This window comes from Cydia fagiglandana, chromosome 2 (assembly GCF_963556715.1).
Source record: "Cydia fagiglandana chromosome 2, ilCydFagi1.1, whole genome shotgun sequence".
NCBI lineage: Eukaryota > Metazoa > Arthropoda > Insecta > Lepidoptera > Tortricidae > Cydia > Cydia fagiglandana.
The window spans coordinates 11,258,449-11,278,175 of record NC_085933.1 but is presented as its reverse complement, the minus strand read 5'-3'; the positions used below and the strand labels follow the sequence as shown (position 1 = coordinate 11,278,175).

At 35.0% G+C, this 19,727-nt stretch overlaps 2 protein-coding genes across 2 annotated transcripts in view; one reads left to right on the top strand and one right to left on the bottom strand.

The window, feature by feature from the left end:
• LOC134676221 (collagen alpha chain CG42342) overlaps positions 1-19,727 on the top strand; it is a 466,219-nt gene that overhangs the window by 2,162 nt on the left and 444,330 nt on the right. The window lies entirely within an intron of this gene.
• LOC134671924 (uncharacterized) lies at positions 3,762-17,750 on the bottom strand. The gene is made up of 3 exons (XM_063529790.1): positions 17,251-17,750; positions 15,977-16,206; positions 3,762-3,839 (listed from the first exon to the last, which is right to left on the bottom strand). Exons 1-3 carry the CDS (start codon positions 17,519-17,521, stop codon positions 3,762-3,764), a joined length of 579 nt encoding a protein of 192 aa, XP_063385860.1. The 5' UTR covers positions 17,522-17,750.

Below are 19,727 nucleotides of genomic sequence, written 5' to 3'. Positions count from 1 at the left end.
GTACATTTCGATGCTAGTGCGGAAGGTATGTCATTACTTCACGAGTACCAAGATATCTTGCCACGAGCCGCAGGCGAGTGGCAAGACTCGGGACGAGTGAAGAATGACATTTCCGCACGTGTATCGAACGACGTTTTTTAATACAGTTGCGAAAAAATAAGAAAAACATTGTTAATCGTACACTAAACAAAAGTGGTAACAGTGACAGCTCGGTTAGACGTCGTCTTTAAGTATATTATATCTATGGGCGTTTGGCAGCTATTCCGTTCCATTCAGTCAACTTATTAAGAACGGATTTTTCAATATTGAATATTAAAAAATAAACGTGTTATAATGATGAAGAGGTAAGTAATTAAATATGAAATATGTAATATTTTTCGTATTCTTACATTAACGGTAGGTTTTTATGCTGATTACGACGTTTAAAGGAAACTAATATTAACACTCATCAATAAGTAGTCGGGAATTGGCACAAGTATAAATTTAAAAAAATTGGAAAAGTAAAAAGCACTAGTTCGAGATAACCAACTTTCCGCACGCTAAACAGCTACGTAAAGTAGCACTTTTTGAGCAACTGTATTAAAAAATACATTTTGTGTTATTTAACTTCTCATTGTTGTGTCTAATATGAATATACGTCGGGGTTTTTGGTGCGGGAATGTTTTAGACTAGACAAAAAATACAGCTAATATCAAATAAAAAGATTCATTCTGTTTAGTTATTTATTTCATTATTCACGATTTTTTTTATTTTTAACCGACTTCCATTTCATAGAAGGAGGAGGTTCTGTATTCGGTTGTGGCTATTTTTTTTTTTTCTATGTACGTTCACCGATTACTCCGACATCCGTAGTCCGATTTGAGTAATTCTTTTTTTGTTTGAAAGGAGCTACCTCCGAGTTGGTCTCATTTTAATTTGGTTCTGTTCTGATGATGGGATCCATGAGGAACTCCTCAATTTTTAAAGGCACATGCATGGTGATTTGGGTATTTTCTTAAGCAACTCGAGCATTTTCTCCCGAAAACCACCACTTTGATGAAGTAGACCTGATGATGATGATTGTTTTGATGATAATGATGATGATTTATTAAATGTAGTATGTTCAGCGATTACTCCGGCACCTGTGATCCGATTTGAGTAATTCTTTTTTTGTTTGGAAGGAGTTGCCTCCAAGGTGTTTCCGTATTATTTTTGGTTCTGGTCTGATGATGGAATCCATGAGGAATTGAGGGAACTCCTCAGTTTTTAAAGGCACGTGTAAAGTGATTTCGGTGTTTTCTAAAGTAACTCGAACATTTGCTTCCGAACACCGCCAATTTGACGTAGTGCAAGTGTAGCCTTACCACGAGTTTGACATTGACATATTCGCTAAGTTAGCGACGCTAACGTCTTCGTAACTTACTTTTTATGCACCTCGCTCGCACTAATATGCCAGTACGAGCGAGATGCAAAGAAAGTAAGTTACACACACGCGCTAGCGAATAAATCAATGTCAAACTCTTGGTAAGCTGGTAAGGCTACTGATCGGGGGTTAGGGTTAGGAGTTAAGGGGTCGGGGATTAAGGGGTCGGGTAATGGTGGTTGAAGGGCGGCTGGTTCAGGGCCGAAGGGTACATGGATCAGGGGTTGATACGCTATGAGGTTGAGTGATCGGGGGGGTTGAGGGATTGGGTCAGTGGCGGGGCGGAGGATGGATTTAGTGTAGTGACAGGAATTATAATTTCCCAGACGGACTCGAGAAAATTCCAGATTACATATTTATTAAAGTAAATACACGAATTTAGTGTTAATCATGATGTTGTTTTTCATTCACGCGTCGCGCTATTAACAATGCGTTAAAACTAAAAATGGAAAAATAAAAACTTTTTACAAAAAAAAGAAAACCGACTTCAAAAAGGATGAAATAAAATATTATCCTTTTTAAGTCTATGCGTTACCAACTGATATGTTTGAAGTCGGTGCCAAGCCAAGTAGTAAAGAATACCCGTCAAAAATAATCAGGTTTATGACTATAAATCCCATTAGAACTATTATAAATGTGTAAGTAATTCTGTCTGCCTCTTTGTCGCCTTTTTATGGCTAAACAATTGAACCGCTTTAGGTGAAATTTGGCAAGAACGTAAATTCTTTGAATTGTTTTATATTTTGAAATGTAGTCCTCTGAATAAGGGACGGGAAATAACTTCAGTTCCAATCCCACGCTTGCGTGCCGACAAACATACGGTACGGACTGTGCCAAGAAGATCGATCGTGATCGTGTGTTCTGAGGTGTGTTCTTAGGTACAGTCGACGTCAAAGAAAGGTATTATACACTTTTGCACCTTACTCCTTTGTAATAAGACGAGAAGTGTAAACATATTTTTAACGTCGACTGTACCTACAGAAAGTACGTTCATTGTAAGGCAATCCAACGTACATCCTTATCGAATCGCACTAAAATAATGGTATGCTTCAAAAGTTGGCTTGGCACCGACTTCAAACATATCAGTTGGTAACGCATAGACTTAAAAAGGATAATATTTTATTTCATCTTTTTTGATGTCGGTTTTCTTTTTTTTGTAAAAAGTTTTTGTTTATCAAAGCTTGAATCTTTTTATTTCATTCGTTGTCCTTTCTTATAAAAATATCCCCTACACTCTACACCATAGTCAACACGTGCTGAACTCGTCGACCCAATATATCCTGTGTAATTGTTTTCTTTACCACATGCTACTGTTATTGCTCAACTTCGACGATATCACTTTATATGGTAGATTCTTTCTTCTTTCGACTTGTTCAGAAGCACGGTCATAATACTCATAATTTATTATAAAGTTATTGCAGATACTTATTTTCTATTTTACTTACCAAATGAGAGTATTGATGAGTTTTAAAATGTTCTTTGTTTCGTAATTTAAAATGTATAAATATTGTCAGTAGTTTTCTATACTTGTCTTAGCCGAAATACCTATTCCTGTACACATAAAGAAGATTTAAATTGGCAACAAGCCATCAAGAAGCAATATTTTATTCACTTGTACCTACGTAAAATGGAGTTCAATAGAAATGGAATGGCAAATAATGTAAACAAACCAATTTGCCTTTATTTCTTCGTAATCATGTACGCACTTTTTGTGGACAACCATGATTTTAGCAACGGTTTCTTTACCTACTTAAATCTTTTATTTATATCACTTAATAGTTAAAATATAACTATGCTAATTATTAATATTTCTTGTTTGTTTCAAATGTTAACAAAATCTGTCATATTTATTTACATTATATATTTGCCATTTCTTTTGAACTCCACTTTACAATGTTTATAAAACACATACAATGTTAATATCCATCAAACTTGTGTCCCAAACTTAATTTAACTCTCAAACGTAAACTTCAACATGACCTTTTACTGCCCTGTGAAATTGCGGAGTTTAAAGTTAAACAACTTGTTTAGGACAATTTTATGTTTCAAGTAGTTACTTAACAACTTGGCTGTAAGTTTGGCTGTAAGTGGTGTAAATGACTAAACTTTGAGACTGTTTGATTTCTTGGGTTCTTAAGTTAAAATTAATTTAAATTTATAATTGCCTACTAATCAGTTCAGTAGAGCACTTGTATTCCCCATATTTCTCTACGCCGCTGAGACGTGGACCCTGCGGGAGAGTGAGAGGAAGAGAGTGGATGCCCTGGAAATATGGTGCTGGCGATGAATGATTGGGGTATCGTGGACCGAACACCGCACCAACGTCTCCATACTCCAAGAGCTCGGCATCAAGCAGCGTCTATCCTCCATCGTTCAGGCTCGCATCCTCACTTTCTTTGGACACGTTTCTCGACGTGGAGATGTATCCATAGAGCGACTGGTGGTGCAAGGCAGAGTAGAAGGTACCCGAGTGCGAGGAAGGTCGCCCATGAGGTGGACGGACCAAATAAAGGCAGCAATGGACGGTCCCTTGCACGAATGCGCTAAACTCGCAGCCGTCAGGGAGGAGTGGATGGCCACGACCGCTCTGTCAAGAGTGACCCGATCAAGAAGAGATTAATCAGTTAGTACAAGTATGTACGTAAGTATGCCGACACTGGACTGGCTGGTCAAATTGTCTGCGTAGGAAATATTGAATGACCTACTATGACGTTAAATGTTTAAGAAAACAAAGACCCTTTATTTTTAAGTTTATCAACTATAAAAGTATCAGCACTTTTTTGTGTATGATTAATTTTGAAAATAGGTAAGTTAGCAATTGTTGATTTTAAAAATTAATTCATAGAAACTTCATATGCATATACGTTTGATTTGTCGGGCAACAAAATGATTAAAAGCGCCTGTGACAGACTGACAGATACCATCGTGATTACATAATTTGTTCCGTGAGAATCAAAGACATATGTAACTTCGTATAAGATGAATAAAGTCTAAGGAAAAACGTGCCTCGGAAATTAAGAAAAAGTCATTCTCGGATAGATGCCGCACACACCTTTAGTCTATGCTGGGCTAGATGGCGTGATGACACCGTTTCATATTTAACAATTTTAACACATAGATATCAGTTAATAAACATGGATCAAAATGATATAAAAATAATAAAATCATTTATCCATATATATTCATTTTTTTGATAATTTTATACGTTTTCATGTTGAGTTTTAGTCGTGTGTCGATAGATGGCAGTAAATTTCCTGTGACTATACAAAATTTACAATGACAGGACCCCTCTATACTATATATTCTTTTTGATGGTGAGAATGTTGATATAAGAAATTAATCATTAACATTAAAAGGACCAAATATTGTGTTGCGTGTTTATACATTTATATTAATTTTATATAAAATATGTAAAATATGTGCACGGCGCGGTGGCAGTCTGAGCCGAATAATTTGTTTACGCCTCATTTATTTTCCACAAGTATTCTTAAGACAAAATCTGCCAAAACGATTTAAAAATACAATAACTGCTCGGTTCACTGAATTGTTTCTTCCGTTTCATTATCGCAAAAAAGAGGATGCTCGAGGCGCAAATTTCCCACTTTTATTTAGGAAAATATTAAATTTATATAAAAAAATCCTTTGGTAGGTATCCGGTATAATTACCCTCGCGTAACAAGGTTTACTGAAAAATTATACGCTTAATAAATTCATGGTAACAGAGGGCTAACCTTTGTAAGCGAAAATGTTTCCATAGAACTTGGTATCATTAATATTATTTGAATAATAGTATCGTATCAAACTGATAATAAATTTAATTGCCGTTAAGTAAGTGGGTAAGGAGAAACAGGCATTTTCTGATTCCTGAGGCTATGGGAAGCCTTCGCCACTTAACTGATAAGATTTTTTTTTCAGCAATGATTAAATTGCTATCGCAATTTATAAAAATCCATGTATTGCTGGACTAAATTATCGATACTTAAATAACTTAGCATAGAATGAGGTGAGCGCGAAGACGTCTAAAAAATGACGTATCGAAACATAACATGGAAATACACCTCTTTTAAGGGTCGCCATTATTTGCTCGAAGGTGTACGGAACGTTACCTGAGCAAAGCCAAATTAATATTACTCATTTTATTTTATACTAACAAGTCAAACAACTCTATATTTATAATGTTTTATTTAAAATTTAACATTTTCAACGAGGTACACTTAAGCTATCTAACATGAACTTCTATTTCTTATGGTACAGTGATAAGGGAACGTGTATGTAATTGCCAGTTTATAGTATAGTCTAATAAAACATGGTCTTCTCTTCCCAGAGTGACACAAGCCTACGTCACAATAACATGGCCGCTATATATAGCGTTATCGCATATTATCATATAGCGCTGTCGCATGATGACCTAGGCTTGTGTCAGTCACGTGACCACGAAAAGACGGGAAGAGAGTACCAGGCGGAGTATATTATTTTACCATGATTTATAGTTTAACATAGTTTAAGTTTTAAACATAGTTTAGTTACACGGAGAAAATAATATTTTACAATATTACCAGATTGTATAGTAGTTATGATTCTGGTGTAGGAAAACAGATTTCAGCCATGTTTAATAGACTCGTATTTTGGACAATATTAGAATATTCTAGTTAAAATATTCTAGTACACTAAAACTCTGATATCGTTTTGGTAACAAACTAATAGTAACAGAGTAAAATATGCATTTAGCATACAACACTTTACAATAATTGCGATGTTTACAATATTTATTAATTCGGTTCACTATCATCTAGTTTAACACACCAATAATAAAAGTGTGTATTACAAAATCTTTGTTTAAGGTCCACCTTATGTAATTCATTTATAGGTACTAGATTTTCTCGTACTTGTTAGCGGATTTTTAATACCCATTACTTACTCGAAATTTCTTGATTACTATGAATATTTTTACTCATAACTAGATACGTTCTCTGTTGTCTAACATACTCTTTTTAATGATAACAATAAAGAGTGGTTCCAGCAACAATAAAAATTGTTGGCATTACAATATTATTGCACACTAAACAAAATATTATTTGTCTGTAACGAAAAACTGTTCGGTCCACGACATGAGTTAACTGCGGCCCCCGCACCCCTGCGCCGCCGCCCGCAGCGCCCAGAACATTCTGTCATTTTCACCGAAGTCCGGACAGAGTTCATTTCAAGTGTCGCTAATAATAAATGAATCAGTAGCTCTACCATCAGTTGGCAGAGTATTTTTCACTTACTTTCAGTGAATAAACGTGCCGTGAGTCACGTTTTACGTTTCTTTACGGTCTTATGTACCTAACTTCACTCCACTCCAAACGATGCTGTCCCTTTCTAAGTATACTAAAAAACAGAGCAAGAGTTATATCGGAGTTTTATACAGCGCCTCTAGGATTCACCTAAAGAACTAAATAACAAAATTGACACATTTTCTCACGTCTACGTAATTTACTATCTATGCATCTCGCTCTCGCATATTAGTGCAAGTGAGATGCACAGAAAGTAATGTTACATATACTGATGGTAGCCGTGAATATGGAGGGTAGAGGTAAGGAGAATCCTTTATGACTATGAGAAAACTCCTTTATGGGAGAATATTTGCAAAAACTGGGCACGCTGTCAGCTATTATAATTTTTCTAAATCTCTCCAGAATAGCGAAAAAAAGAAAACCCATAAACCTAGTTAGGGTTCCGTACCCAAAGGGTAAAACGGGACCCTATTACTAAGACTTCGCTGTCCGTCCGTCTGTCCGTCCGTCCGTCTGTCACCAGGCTGTATCTCACGAACCGTGATAGCCAGACAGTTGAAATTTTCACAGATGATGTATTTCTGTTGCCGCTATAACAACAAATACTAAAATCAGAATAAAATAATGATTTAAATGGGGCTCCCATACAACAAACGTGATTTTTGACCAAAGTTAAGCAACGTCGGGAGGGGTCAGTACTTGGATGGGTGACCGTTTTTTTTTTTTTGCTTTTTTTGTTTTTTTTTTGCATTATGGTACGGAACCCTTCGTGCGCGAGTCCAACTCGCACTTGCCCGGTTTTTATTTTTCATTGTATCAATACCGTACTAAAAATCATGGAGAATGGAAGATACTCGTATTTATATACAAGTGGAAAAACGTTTTCTCTTTTTGTATGGACGATTACGTAGTATACTTCCCTCTTAAGGTTTTTGACGGACACTTTTTCATTATTAATTACATGGAGATTGTATTCCTTACCTCTTCCATCCACTAAGAGCATTTAGAAGGGAGATGTCATCGCTGTCATTTTCTTTACAAAACAGTCTGCCGATTTTTGCGGGGGAGGGGACGTCAAATGTATTGCTATTTCTACATGATTTGTACGTAACGTACAAATAGCCATGTCGGTCCATACAAAAGTTTGCACAATTGTGCAAGTTTTTCGGCAGAGGGGTAAGTAATAATGTCAACAAAAAAATAAAGAGTATACCTACGAGACTACTACGACTATGATATTTGATTTATTCGGTTGTCAATATAAAACAAACGTAGGTGTTCTTTCTTCTCGTATGAGACGCCATTACTATGTAGTTTTGCTTGAGATTAATAAACATTACCTATATGGTGTTAAAACAAGCTTTTCTTTCCTGCTTGGAACCCTAATCCTAAATCCTAACAGTAAGCACTCAATGGCCACTCCAGTAATTAAATGCTCTAAGACCAATTTTGTCACTTTGTTACTGACTCAACCTTCATTCTACAATTTTTTAAAGATTTGACGTTGCCATAGTTACGAAAATAATAAACACATCTATGTTAGTAAACAATGTATAAATTAAAATATATTGCATTCAAGACAAAAATTGCAAAATAGGATAATTACGTAAGCATCATTAATAATCGAGTTAAAATTATGACTTTGCGTGTTAAAAAATAGGAAGCAAAGTATACGGCGCGATTATAAAGCCTACTTTTGGCTACATATTTATTACGTTTGATGAAAATAATAGTACACACATGAGAAGAAATCTTAAAATATTAAAATAGGTATGTATTATAATGGTCCGCTTCAGTCCGCACCGCCTACTGCTAAGTAACGCCCCATTTCCAATACAAAATGAACCCACGCAGCGGGTTTTTGGCAATAAATGTGCTTAAATCTTATCTAAATTTTCAGATTCTGAACCACCAGCAAAAGTTTTTGAAGAAAGTTTTATATTTCCTGTTACCAAGTTGACATGAAAAACGATTACCTAGGTACAAACACAATAATTTGAACAACGGAAAATAAAATAATACTTAGTAAAGAAAAATAAATAAACTCACAGAACACTTGTATGTTTTATTTTATTTAAGATAATAATGCTTAATAAAATACGTCGCAATTCTTGTGTAAATATTATAATAGGTCTTGCGGTATGTTCTTACTATGTGTTATGTTATGTGCACCCAGCAACAAAAACAGCAACATGTCTATGTACCGCTCCTTGTATTGAGCCTTAATTCTTAATACATATGTAACTTCTACATGCATACGCATGCATACATGATGCAATCCGGGTTTTCATGGAAATGTTGTTTTCAATCAGCTTGCCTAAAACCAAAAACTGCTCGTAAGCAATGTGATTTTCGAAAATGTAGCAGTAGAAATAGGAAAATATGATGTCAAATATAACTCATTACCTTTGTACTAAATCAGCCTTTTTTCGAGCTATTAATTGATTTATCCATTAAAGTTTTGCTTGAAGTGCACGTACTGTTATAAATTAATACATATTACGTTGAAAATTGCATGGATATTTGTAAAAAATCTGCGTATTTGTTGTGATTATAAGTTGACAGAAATGACACGTTGGAAACGCACGTATTTTTCGTGTCACTGTCACGTTTACTCGCGTTAAATATTTATGGAAAACTCGCGAAAAACGTCTATAACTCATGGTACCAATTGAATTTTTTAGTTCTTTACGTGACCGGTAGAGGCTCTGTACAATTACTCCATACATTTTCCTTAACTTTCTCACTATCGACTGTCATTCACGGAACTCATAGTAGAGCTACAGGTTGCATTCCTGTTTAGATCACCGGTTTTAGCAAAAAAAAGTGTCTGTGTGTAGTGAATAAGTGCGGACGAAGCGAATTGCGGTTTAATTGAAAATTTATACATATGTTGCTAATAGTGATAAGGTTATATTGGAGTGTTCTGTTTGTGTGTTGTGTTTGCTACCAAAATGATCTCTGTGTTATATTTGCCATACGCTCACTAAAATTGCGGCCGATAATTTATGTTATGTACTACTAAAAATAAAACGAATATAAAAAGAAAAGTTTGTTTTTACTTTACTTCTAGTAATTATTAGGATTGAGATTTTTCTGTTTATGTTTCAGGCCACCACACCTATACCACAACCATCATTATTGCGGACTAAGCCAATGTAGGTACTTACTGCCGAGTTAAACAGAATAATGTTAAACACCTTAGGTAAGTCTTCGTCGCAACGAAAGCATGTTAAAGCGAAGACTCACCTAAGATATTTACAATTTCAGTCCGCAATAATGATTTACTGAACACAAATATAAAACCCGTTAAACTCTACAATATATATAGTAAACAGAACATACTGTTTATTTCATGCCACAACAATTATATTTAACACAAACATAAATCTGGTATTCTCCAATACTGCATATAGTAAACAGAAATTTTTGACTATTTCAGTCAGCTAAAATTATACTTAAAACTAATAAAAAATCAGGTGTTCTCAAAACTACGGCGTTTCAAGTCCGCAGTAATGATATTGAACACTAATGAAATATCTGATAAACTCTACCCTGTCCTATAATGATGGCTACAGATAGGTTTTGTATACTGCACAAAATTTATTTTCTACAATACTAGGTAAGTGGGTAATAGGAACTAGAAATGATGTTGTAAAGAACTAGAATTTACTATTAATGTGTAAAAAAAGTCTAGTTGTCACATATAATACAATAAAATCAAGTTAAATTTACAATATTCTGGTAAAGAACACTAGATTTTTTTCTCCGTGATTATTTGATTACGAAGTGCACCTTAATGTTGGTACCTATTTACTTTGCAAGGTAACACTAATAAACGATGAAGAATAAAATTTAAGAACGTTGAAATACTTTACTTCCAGGAACAACTTTGTCAGTCCTATCCTACCTCCAAGTCAACACATTTTATTTTATTAAGACATTATCAGCGTCTTCAGTTGTTCGCCATATTCGCGATAGATTTACGACAGTAGCTGTACGTCACTTGACAAATGAGATGTGCTTGCTTAAGATATAGAAATACCAAAACTTTAAGTCTTTATTTTGTTGCGCGCATGAACTAAATATTCTAAGCGCTAAAGTTTAATTTTGCTTGTTTCTTAATTTGCAAGCCGTACATATAAATCAGTAAGAATGCGAGGGCTCTTATAAATTCATCCGTCAACTGCAAAATAATGAGGCAGCGAATGAGTGATTATTTCAATGTCTTTCTTGTTTTTCATATATTTCAATTCAATTTCATCATCGCTGAATTTAAAATGTCTGACTACGTGTATTAGTAATTCAGGCTCAATTTTTATTGTATGCTAAACAATACGTTTTTGGCAAAAATTTCATTTGGCACATACCTATTATGTCGTAAAATACATACAAATGTGTTTGTTGGGAAGTATGAACGTTTATTTAAGAAATAAATTGGCTCTCGACAGCGGTTTTCTGGAAGTTTATAAGAGTTGATATGGAGTGATTTATTGCTTTAGTTTTATTCCGTTTAAATCGTAGGAGTTAGTGTTTAAAGTTTGCTTAAGTTCATGATAGACTTGTGTTTTGCACATAAGTACTGCCTTGGGGTCAATGCTTAAACTTAAAATTATTAAATCCTACAGGGTGGAATATTTCTAGACACTGAGCTGAAAGGACAGGGTTATCTAAGAACTCGAAGTGATCTACAACCGAGTTATTATAATCGAAAATCTGAGTTAAAAAGTAAAACAAAATCATTAAGATGAAATATTTTTGTATCAGTGACAACCGTCATAACAAAGTTATTTACATTTTAAATTGACACATGTCATTAACTTGACTTTACATTCCAAGCTCGGTAAGCAAGTAAGGCTATGGTTGAAACATGCAGATTTTTGCACTAATGTTTAACAAACTGTATCTCACAAACGGTTAGAAATATACTTAAACGTGATTAAATAAATGGAAAATAAAGCACGTAGCCTAAATAATTAGCCGTTTGCATAAAATAAATAAATAATTTAATAAGTAAATAATTTTTAGCTTGTAAGATTTTACTATTGTATGTATGTTAGTTTGTAAGGTATGTATCTATGGGCCTTAGTTGCCTGATAATAAATGATATTTGATTTGATTTGATTTTGATAAAAGTCCCTCATTCTGTTCCACCCGATATATATTTTGCCTCTGAAGAAATACCGTCTAAATATGTTTTCTTGAGAATTTACGATAAAATTAACCAAACAAATGCCAACAATTTCGCCTAAGTCATGCGAATGCAGTACTTGAAGAAGCTGTCCAATTTGGAACCAAATCCCTCAGGATACTGATGCACCACAGTCTTAATTTGAACGCCATCGCCAGAATATTCTAAATTACGTCCTATTTTCATTTTGCTTAAGTTCAACTTGGAACTAAATTTATTGAGTTTTGTATTCCGGAAAAGTTAAATACCTATGTATATGTTTATAAGTACCTATCACATTAAACTTCAAGCAATCTCACTAAATCTAAGGAAAAGTAAGGTTTAAGCAAAATTAAAGGCTTTTAGGAAACAAGTAACTGCTGGATTATGATTTCAGTTTCAGAAAAACTGGCTAACGAGTAGATACCTATTTGTGCATTATTAGAGTTGTGACACTTGTAACTGATTTTTTTTCTCTAAATTAAAATCCATATTAGGTTTAAAAAATAAATCGTTGACTGAAATGCATATTTCAGGAACGTCAAGAAGACGGTATCGTCTTGGGTCGCCCCATTCGTTTTTCGTCAAGTTCTTAAATTTGTCCTATTCTGCTTTCGTCACTCATTATATATTCGTCACAATCGCCGGTGGCTTTCAATGTAGAATTAGTGACGAAAGCAGAATAGGACTAATATAAGAACTTGACAAAAAACGAATGGGACGTCCCAAGACGATACCAAGAAGACTTGCAGTGTATTAAATACCTATAGGTGCAGTGGGTATCGGATAGTTCAAAACGCATTGTTCTGCAGATAAAGTGAATTCGTACTTGGATATGGTTATTCTGTGGTTTGGGAGTAAGGCTGCGCGGAAACGTAAGATAATATTACTATAGCGATTTTGCTATACGTACCTACAAAATATATTCTGTGATATAAAATTACGCTATATGTGACGTCCCACGGGTAAAGGTACCTTATGGCGGTTGGCGCTTACGCTCTCATTAACGCCGCTCCAATATTATTGCGGCGCTATGCGACATAAGCGCCGGCCGCCATAAGGTACCTTTTTCTGTGGAACGTCACATATGACAGACGTAAAGCCGGTTGCATATAATACCTTATAATCGTAATTAAAATCCCACCAAAAACATTCTGTAAAAAACTAGCCAAGTCTCGATGGAGCTGCTTGTTTATCTCTAAAAAGTAATGAAATCTAGACAAAGTCGTGCCAAGTCTAAGGTTCCTTACTGCGATTTCTTTATTATTATAGTTAATGTTGTGTGACTTGGCCGTTGAAGGGTACACAAGGGTACAAAACCAGGTGCTCCATGACACCATTGCACCAATCTGTCGCCAGAACCGCTACCCATTGACGATGGAAAATTGCCACTTGGAAAACGTTGATGGTGCAATGGTGTCATGGAGCACCTGGTTTTGTACCCTTGTGTACCCTTCAACGGCCAAGTCACACAACATTAACTATAATAATAAAGAAATCGCAGTAAGGAACCTTAGACTTGGCACGACTTTGTCTAGATTTCATTACTTTTTAGAGATAAACAAGCAGCTCCATCGAGACTTGGCTAGTTTTTTACAGAATGTTTTTGGTGGGATTTCACTTCTTTTTGTAGAAACGTGGGCATATTGATTTATTTTCTTAGATTTTCTTATTTAACACATTTTTTTCTTTTTAGGAGTAGTTTTTTTATTATTACAAATCTTTCTTTTCTTTTTTTCCGGTTCTGATTCTTGTACAGTAGCAACAGTTTTTCGTATTGCCCATTCATTAAATCTAATAATTAAATAATATTCAGTAATCCGTCACTAATCATCATATAATGACTTGGCAATCGCACATAATGCTTTACTCGTACCGTACTCGTAAATATGTGTAATGCTCAAACTGCAATTAGCGATAGCGTTATGTTCAATTAGAATTATTTTTAATAGGTGACGATGATCCTTTTGTCATTATGCAGCCGTGCGATGGCCAAGTCATTATACGTATTACAAATTAAAGATATCTTATTGATACGGTTTTAACACCCCCTGGCACTGATTAAAATAACCGACTTGGTTTCACATTACATCTCAAAACTTTTTTGTAGTAAAAGCGTTGCGAGACTTGCACCTTTTTACATGTAATGTTTTTGATGGGATCTCATCTCTTTTTGTAGGCAGTCCTTCTTTTCGGGTACTCATACCCATACTATGTGTACACATATCATAACTAAACATATCTTCATTCATACTCACATCGTACATCGTAGTGTACCTTTACTTTACTTTACTATTTGTAGGAACTGCAACAGTAACTTTGTAATATCATATATTTATATGGGATTACAAACTTACTTATGCAGTTCTTAGATCTTTAAAACGTGACTGATATTGCAATATTTTTAGGTTTTCCCTTTATGTGGCCATTAAACCCTAACTCTGTACCAAATTTCAGCTCTCTGAGTTTATGGGAAGTACTAGTTCTATTCTGATGATCATGAGTGAGTTTCATAAATGCGAAACTTTGCTTTCGCTTAACTTCGGAACTAAATGACCTACCGACTTGAAATTTTGGATTTTAAGTATGTGATTATAGCTTACTGGATGACCAAAATTTCTGCGTTCTGGTCTTATCCAGAGGTTCTCAAATAGGGGCCTGAAAATGCGGCGAAATGGTTCCAGTAAAGGATGGTACGGCAGTGTTTGCTTCGCGCTCGACTTGGCGGGGGCACTGCCGTGCCCCCCGATTGCATTAATCTTTTTGAATGAGAAGTTACCTCTGTCATGCATGAGTTATATTGTATCAAGGCGGTCTATGTCACTACCTACGCCAATAGTGGTACTTGCAAGTGGCTTTTAGTATTTCATATACATCAGTTTAATACGACGTGAATTGTTGTTTATTTTTTAGGAGCTCAAGCCTAGGTGGTGAAAAAGTGGGTCTAATTTCATTGTGGTTTTATAATAAATTACTGAAATTGTTTAAAATGTATGATGTAAAGATATCGTTACGATATAACGGGGTATTTTGGTCACTTAGCGCCACTTGCACCTTATAACTAACCCGGGGTTAACCGGTTAAACCTGGAGTTATCATGGTTACCAGTACAATTTGCGCTTAGATAACGGTTTAACTGCTTAACCTCAGGTTAATGGGTTGGTGCAAGTGGCCCTTAGAAGATCAAACTTAAAGTTAAACTTAAGATCTGCAAAAATATACTAACCTTAGTATTCTTAATTCATTTTATGTATAGGTAGTTCTTAATATTCGAGTTTTAATAACGAGTATATTGTTTACGCTATTATTGTGAATAATTGTATTTTTTGTAAAGAAAACGTGTTTTTATTACAACATGACTTTAATGACTGACGTTTCATATTTCATCAAATAAACCAAAGAGTACATTTGACATTATAACTTAAAAGAGGCTGAACATACCGCCCACCAAAATACTTATTTTTAAACTCAGAGATGTTAACTAAGTATAAACTAAACTAAATAGAACAAAGAAGTGAAACATCTTAATTAAAGCAAACATCGCTAAACCACAGCATACTACTAACGAAAAATCGTATGTTAAACATTAATAAAACGTCAGTTTGTACATCAATCTAAAAACTGTGACATAAATATATGTAATATTTATTATCAAATAGGTAACAATTATGATGACGTTGACCGCCCACCTGGCGCTAACTGTACATTAAGTTTGATTGCTGAATTGGTATATCGACTTTAGTTTTGACTTTAGCGCGAAGAGGTCTAACTCCTGAAGCTGGTATCTCTGTACTTATTTTTTTGCTTGAATTTTACTTTACCTTCCTTTACTTGACGCATGCTAGGACAACTTCTGGTTGTTTGTAAATTGGCAGAAATGGTTCTTATGTCATTAGTTAATATCCACCCTAAGTGTGTGCATTGAGCAATAACATTGCCCTGTCCTCTCTTAAAACCAGAGTCAATAATTTTGCCAAAAACATCAGCCTCAAGAAGAACCAGAATACCACTTGGGGTGTCAAAGGTGGGGTCAGCTAACTTAATGTTATCAAGTCGAGGTAATATGTTATTATTGATTTTCTTAGCTGGCATATTGCGATGAAACGAAATTATAACATAAGCGTTTACCTTCACAGTAAAATCTGGTGTATACCTCGACGAGATTTGTAAATCCACCTTGCCTTTGATGCACATGTTGTTGTCTTCGCTGATCCTAGGAAACTCTTTGCTATTTGCCGTTTTCTTCGACCTTAACAACTCGGCTACCCGAGCTGTGACAAATGAAGCTTCGGACCCTTGATGGATCAGTGCTCTGCAGACCAATGGTTGTCCACACTCCGACGCTACATCAACGAGCGCTGTGGGCAATACAATATTTTGTTCACGATCCTCTCTACTTGATCTGACATGTGCAACTATCTTTGAGACATCTGTAGTCATGAAAACCTTCCCGTTTTCTTGCCTTTGTTTGTTGTTTGTTTGTTTCGTACCCTGATGTATCAACGAATGATGTCGCCCTTTACACAATTGACATGACTTCCTTTGTTTACATCGCCTTACTGCGTGATTTGGTATAAGACAGTTAAAACATAGCCTGTTCTTTTTAACAAAAACGTACCTTTCATCGACTGGCTGATCTGCAAATTGTTTGCAGTTATAGATGTGATGTCTTTCCTTGCAAAATGCGCATTGAATGTCTCCGCTATCAAAGCCGGCTGCCACATGAAACGTCTTGGAATTTGTTGGTTTGTGATTCTTATTAACTGAATCCACCATTTCCAGAGTTCTGAACCGATTTTCCAAAAACAACTTCAATTTCTCAAAGGCTGGAAAAACTGCCATGTCTTCATTAACTAACCTTTCCCAGTGCTTATGAGTTTCAGGATCCAGTTTAGACACTATGACATGAATGACAATGGCATCCCATTCGGCTGTAGGCAAACTAAGGTTTTTTAGTGCGTTTAGACATTCGACCGATGTATCTAGCAGTTGTTTTAATGAGGTGGCTGATTCTTGAACGATTGCCCTTTGGCCAAAGAACCTCTTAAAATGACAGTTAGCAATGTACCTTTTGTTGTCATAACGCTTCTTCAGAGTGGTCCATGCTTGTATGTAGTTCTCGCCGGTAATGGGAAATTGACGTAAAAGAATTTCGGCGTCACCCTTTAGACTAACCTTTAGATAATGCATACGTTGTACGTCATTGAGGGAGTTATTCTTGTGGATTAAAGTGGTGTATAAGTCATAAAATGATTGCCATTCAGTGTAATCGCCGCTGAAAGTCGGGATAGTGATGCGAGGTAGTTTTATGTCACTGGTCGACGTTTGATTGCCCGACCTATTTTCTATTTGGTTGTCCCTCGTTTCGGTATTAAACTTGTGTAAAACTGTCTTCAACTCACCCTTGTATGTATGATAACGTTCTTCAAATGTGTCGTATAGATCTTCTGTAAAGTAAGATAATTTGCACTTATCTTCTTCTGAAACGGTAGTAATCAACCTTTGATGGGTGCTTTTGAATTCCTTGTAGTTATTTTCCAAAGTTTCTAACCGCCCTTCTACATATCCTGACGTAATTTTTTCTTTTGGATACTTGTTGTAGTTCACGTGGGCCTTTGCCGTTATTTCTAAACTGTCTATTTGTAGTGCAATAAGTTTCTCGGCTGTATTCATGTTAAATGAAAATTTCGTAAATTTTATGTAAATACCTATACGTAAATATGTCGTAGACTACTTGTACACTTCACTGTTCTTTTATTTTAACTATCCGGTTCGGTTTTGTACCATGTTTACGCTATTATTGTGAATAATTGTATTTTTTGTAAAGAAAACGTGTTTTTATTACAACATGACTTTAATGACTGACGTTTCATATTTCATCAAATAAACCAAAGAGTACATTTGACATTATAACTTAAAAGAGGCTGAACATATATTATATTAGAAGCTCAAATGAAAAGAAAAATCAGATTACTGATCGGCCTGACATCATATAATATAAACCCGTTTTTTACTCGCGTTACTCCTGTTGCTTATACCGACTATCGACCACAGCCTGAATACGGTCAAATGCTCTTAGATTTACTCCATCACTCCAAAAGGCACTTTAAATTCACGGCATATGGTGCAAGTTTGTATAAGACCGTCAGATGCATGCTAATTCCCAAGTTACGGTTCTACTACGAGTTTTGGACTATCTCCTGTAGACGGTTAGACGGTTATTTTAGTTTCAATTCACAGTGGGATTAGATGCTTTATGTTATGAATGTGCAGGGGAGTGTTCAGTTTTCTAAAACTATTCGCGAATGTTGCGAACTTTGAAAAAGTATTTACAAGTTTAATATTTATACGTTTAGACATTATAGGAACGTACGTAAGATAAAACAATTCTGAAACCAAGCAACGTTTAGTCTGACATTTATATCTATATATTTCAAAATTAGGAATTAGGATTGTTCATTTTTTTTCAAATGTTCTATTTCGAAAACCATTTCGAGATATAAGGTTTTTAAACAGTTTCCGACATTTGCTGCGATATAATAATTGAGGATTGAAGATATTTCAACAAATATCCTTATGACCTTAGTTTGACCTTCTCCTGGGCTGAATGTAAAGTCATTGCATAATAAAAGTTATCGAACCATAGTAAAGAGATCCGTCACTCACGTATTGTCAAAGTTATCATTGTCATCGATTGTCATAACAAAATTTTTCAGTTAAACCGCTGCGCTTGTTTGTTACAATTTGATTTATAATTAATACCTAAACAGTAGATTTCATTGCTTAATAATATATCAAAAACCTTGTTCCTATGTGTGGGAATGATTCACAAAAATAATAGTTCGAATCCACGAAGACCTACGACGTGAAAGATGGTGCCGTGAATTAAACTTGGAATACCTACCTACTTCACGTGTTACACACAGTATTGCTGTGAGAATCACGTCGATGTAAGTATAAAATTAATATTAAATTAATACAATTAAGTATTTAAAAGCTCACTTTATTGGTAGGGTCGTGGTATCTATTTATTTTCTGTGGTAGGTAATGTAGCCATAGTATCTAAAGGCAAACCGTTAAACAGAGATGGTGCCTACTAGAAAGAAGGAATATACAAGAATACATAGCCATACTCAAAATTCAGCCTGAAACTGCTTTAAAAAGATATAATTTCTAATTTCCAGGTACATGTTGCAGTTCAAGCTGCTGATATCATGGTGGACAAGACTTAATAAAGAGTTGTGAATAATAAAACATGTTTTTGTTTACCTACTTTTTTATTAATTTGGGAAATATGTTATATATGTTTCCAAAAAAAAATAGTAACTTTACATTAAATGTATGTTTATCATGTTCTGCACGAGCATCTGACAATGATGGCTTCTTGTTGACCATCCAGAAGAGAAGTGTATGGTTTGTTATTTACTCTGTTCCTAGGCATTATTTACGGTCGTAAAGTATTACGACGATTAATAATTAATATGACGTTCGTTTCAATACAAAATGCTCAACTTTGTTCTGGGCCCAAGTGCAGTTACATATCTCACAGCTGTATCTAAATAGGAATCACGATTACCTGAAATAATAGGATATAATTAGCAAAATTGGCATGTTCCTAATAATATGGTGACAAGCCGGTAGAAAGCACCCACTGGGTGCTAAGCTACCTTTAGCAATGGACGCTTGTAACGATTTTATGAATCCAATCTTCTTACAAATCGAATCAGTTAAAATATATATGATGTAGGTAACTTACATTTGTATTTTTGCTCCCTTGATTTCAGCCAAGTTATGGTTGGAGTTGGATGCTATATGGATACATAGGTACTCCAATAAAACTAAGTTATATTATATAACTTAGGCAGATTTCTGGAATCAG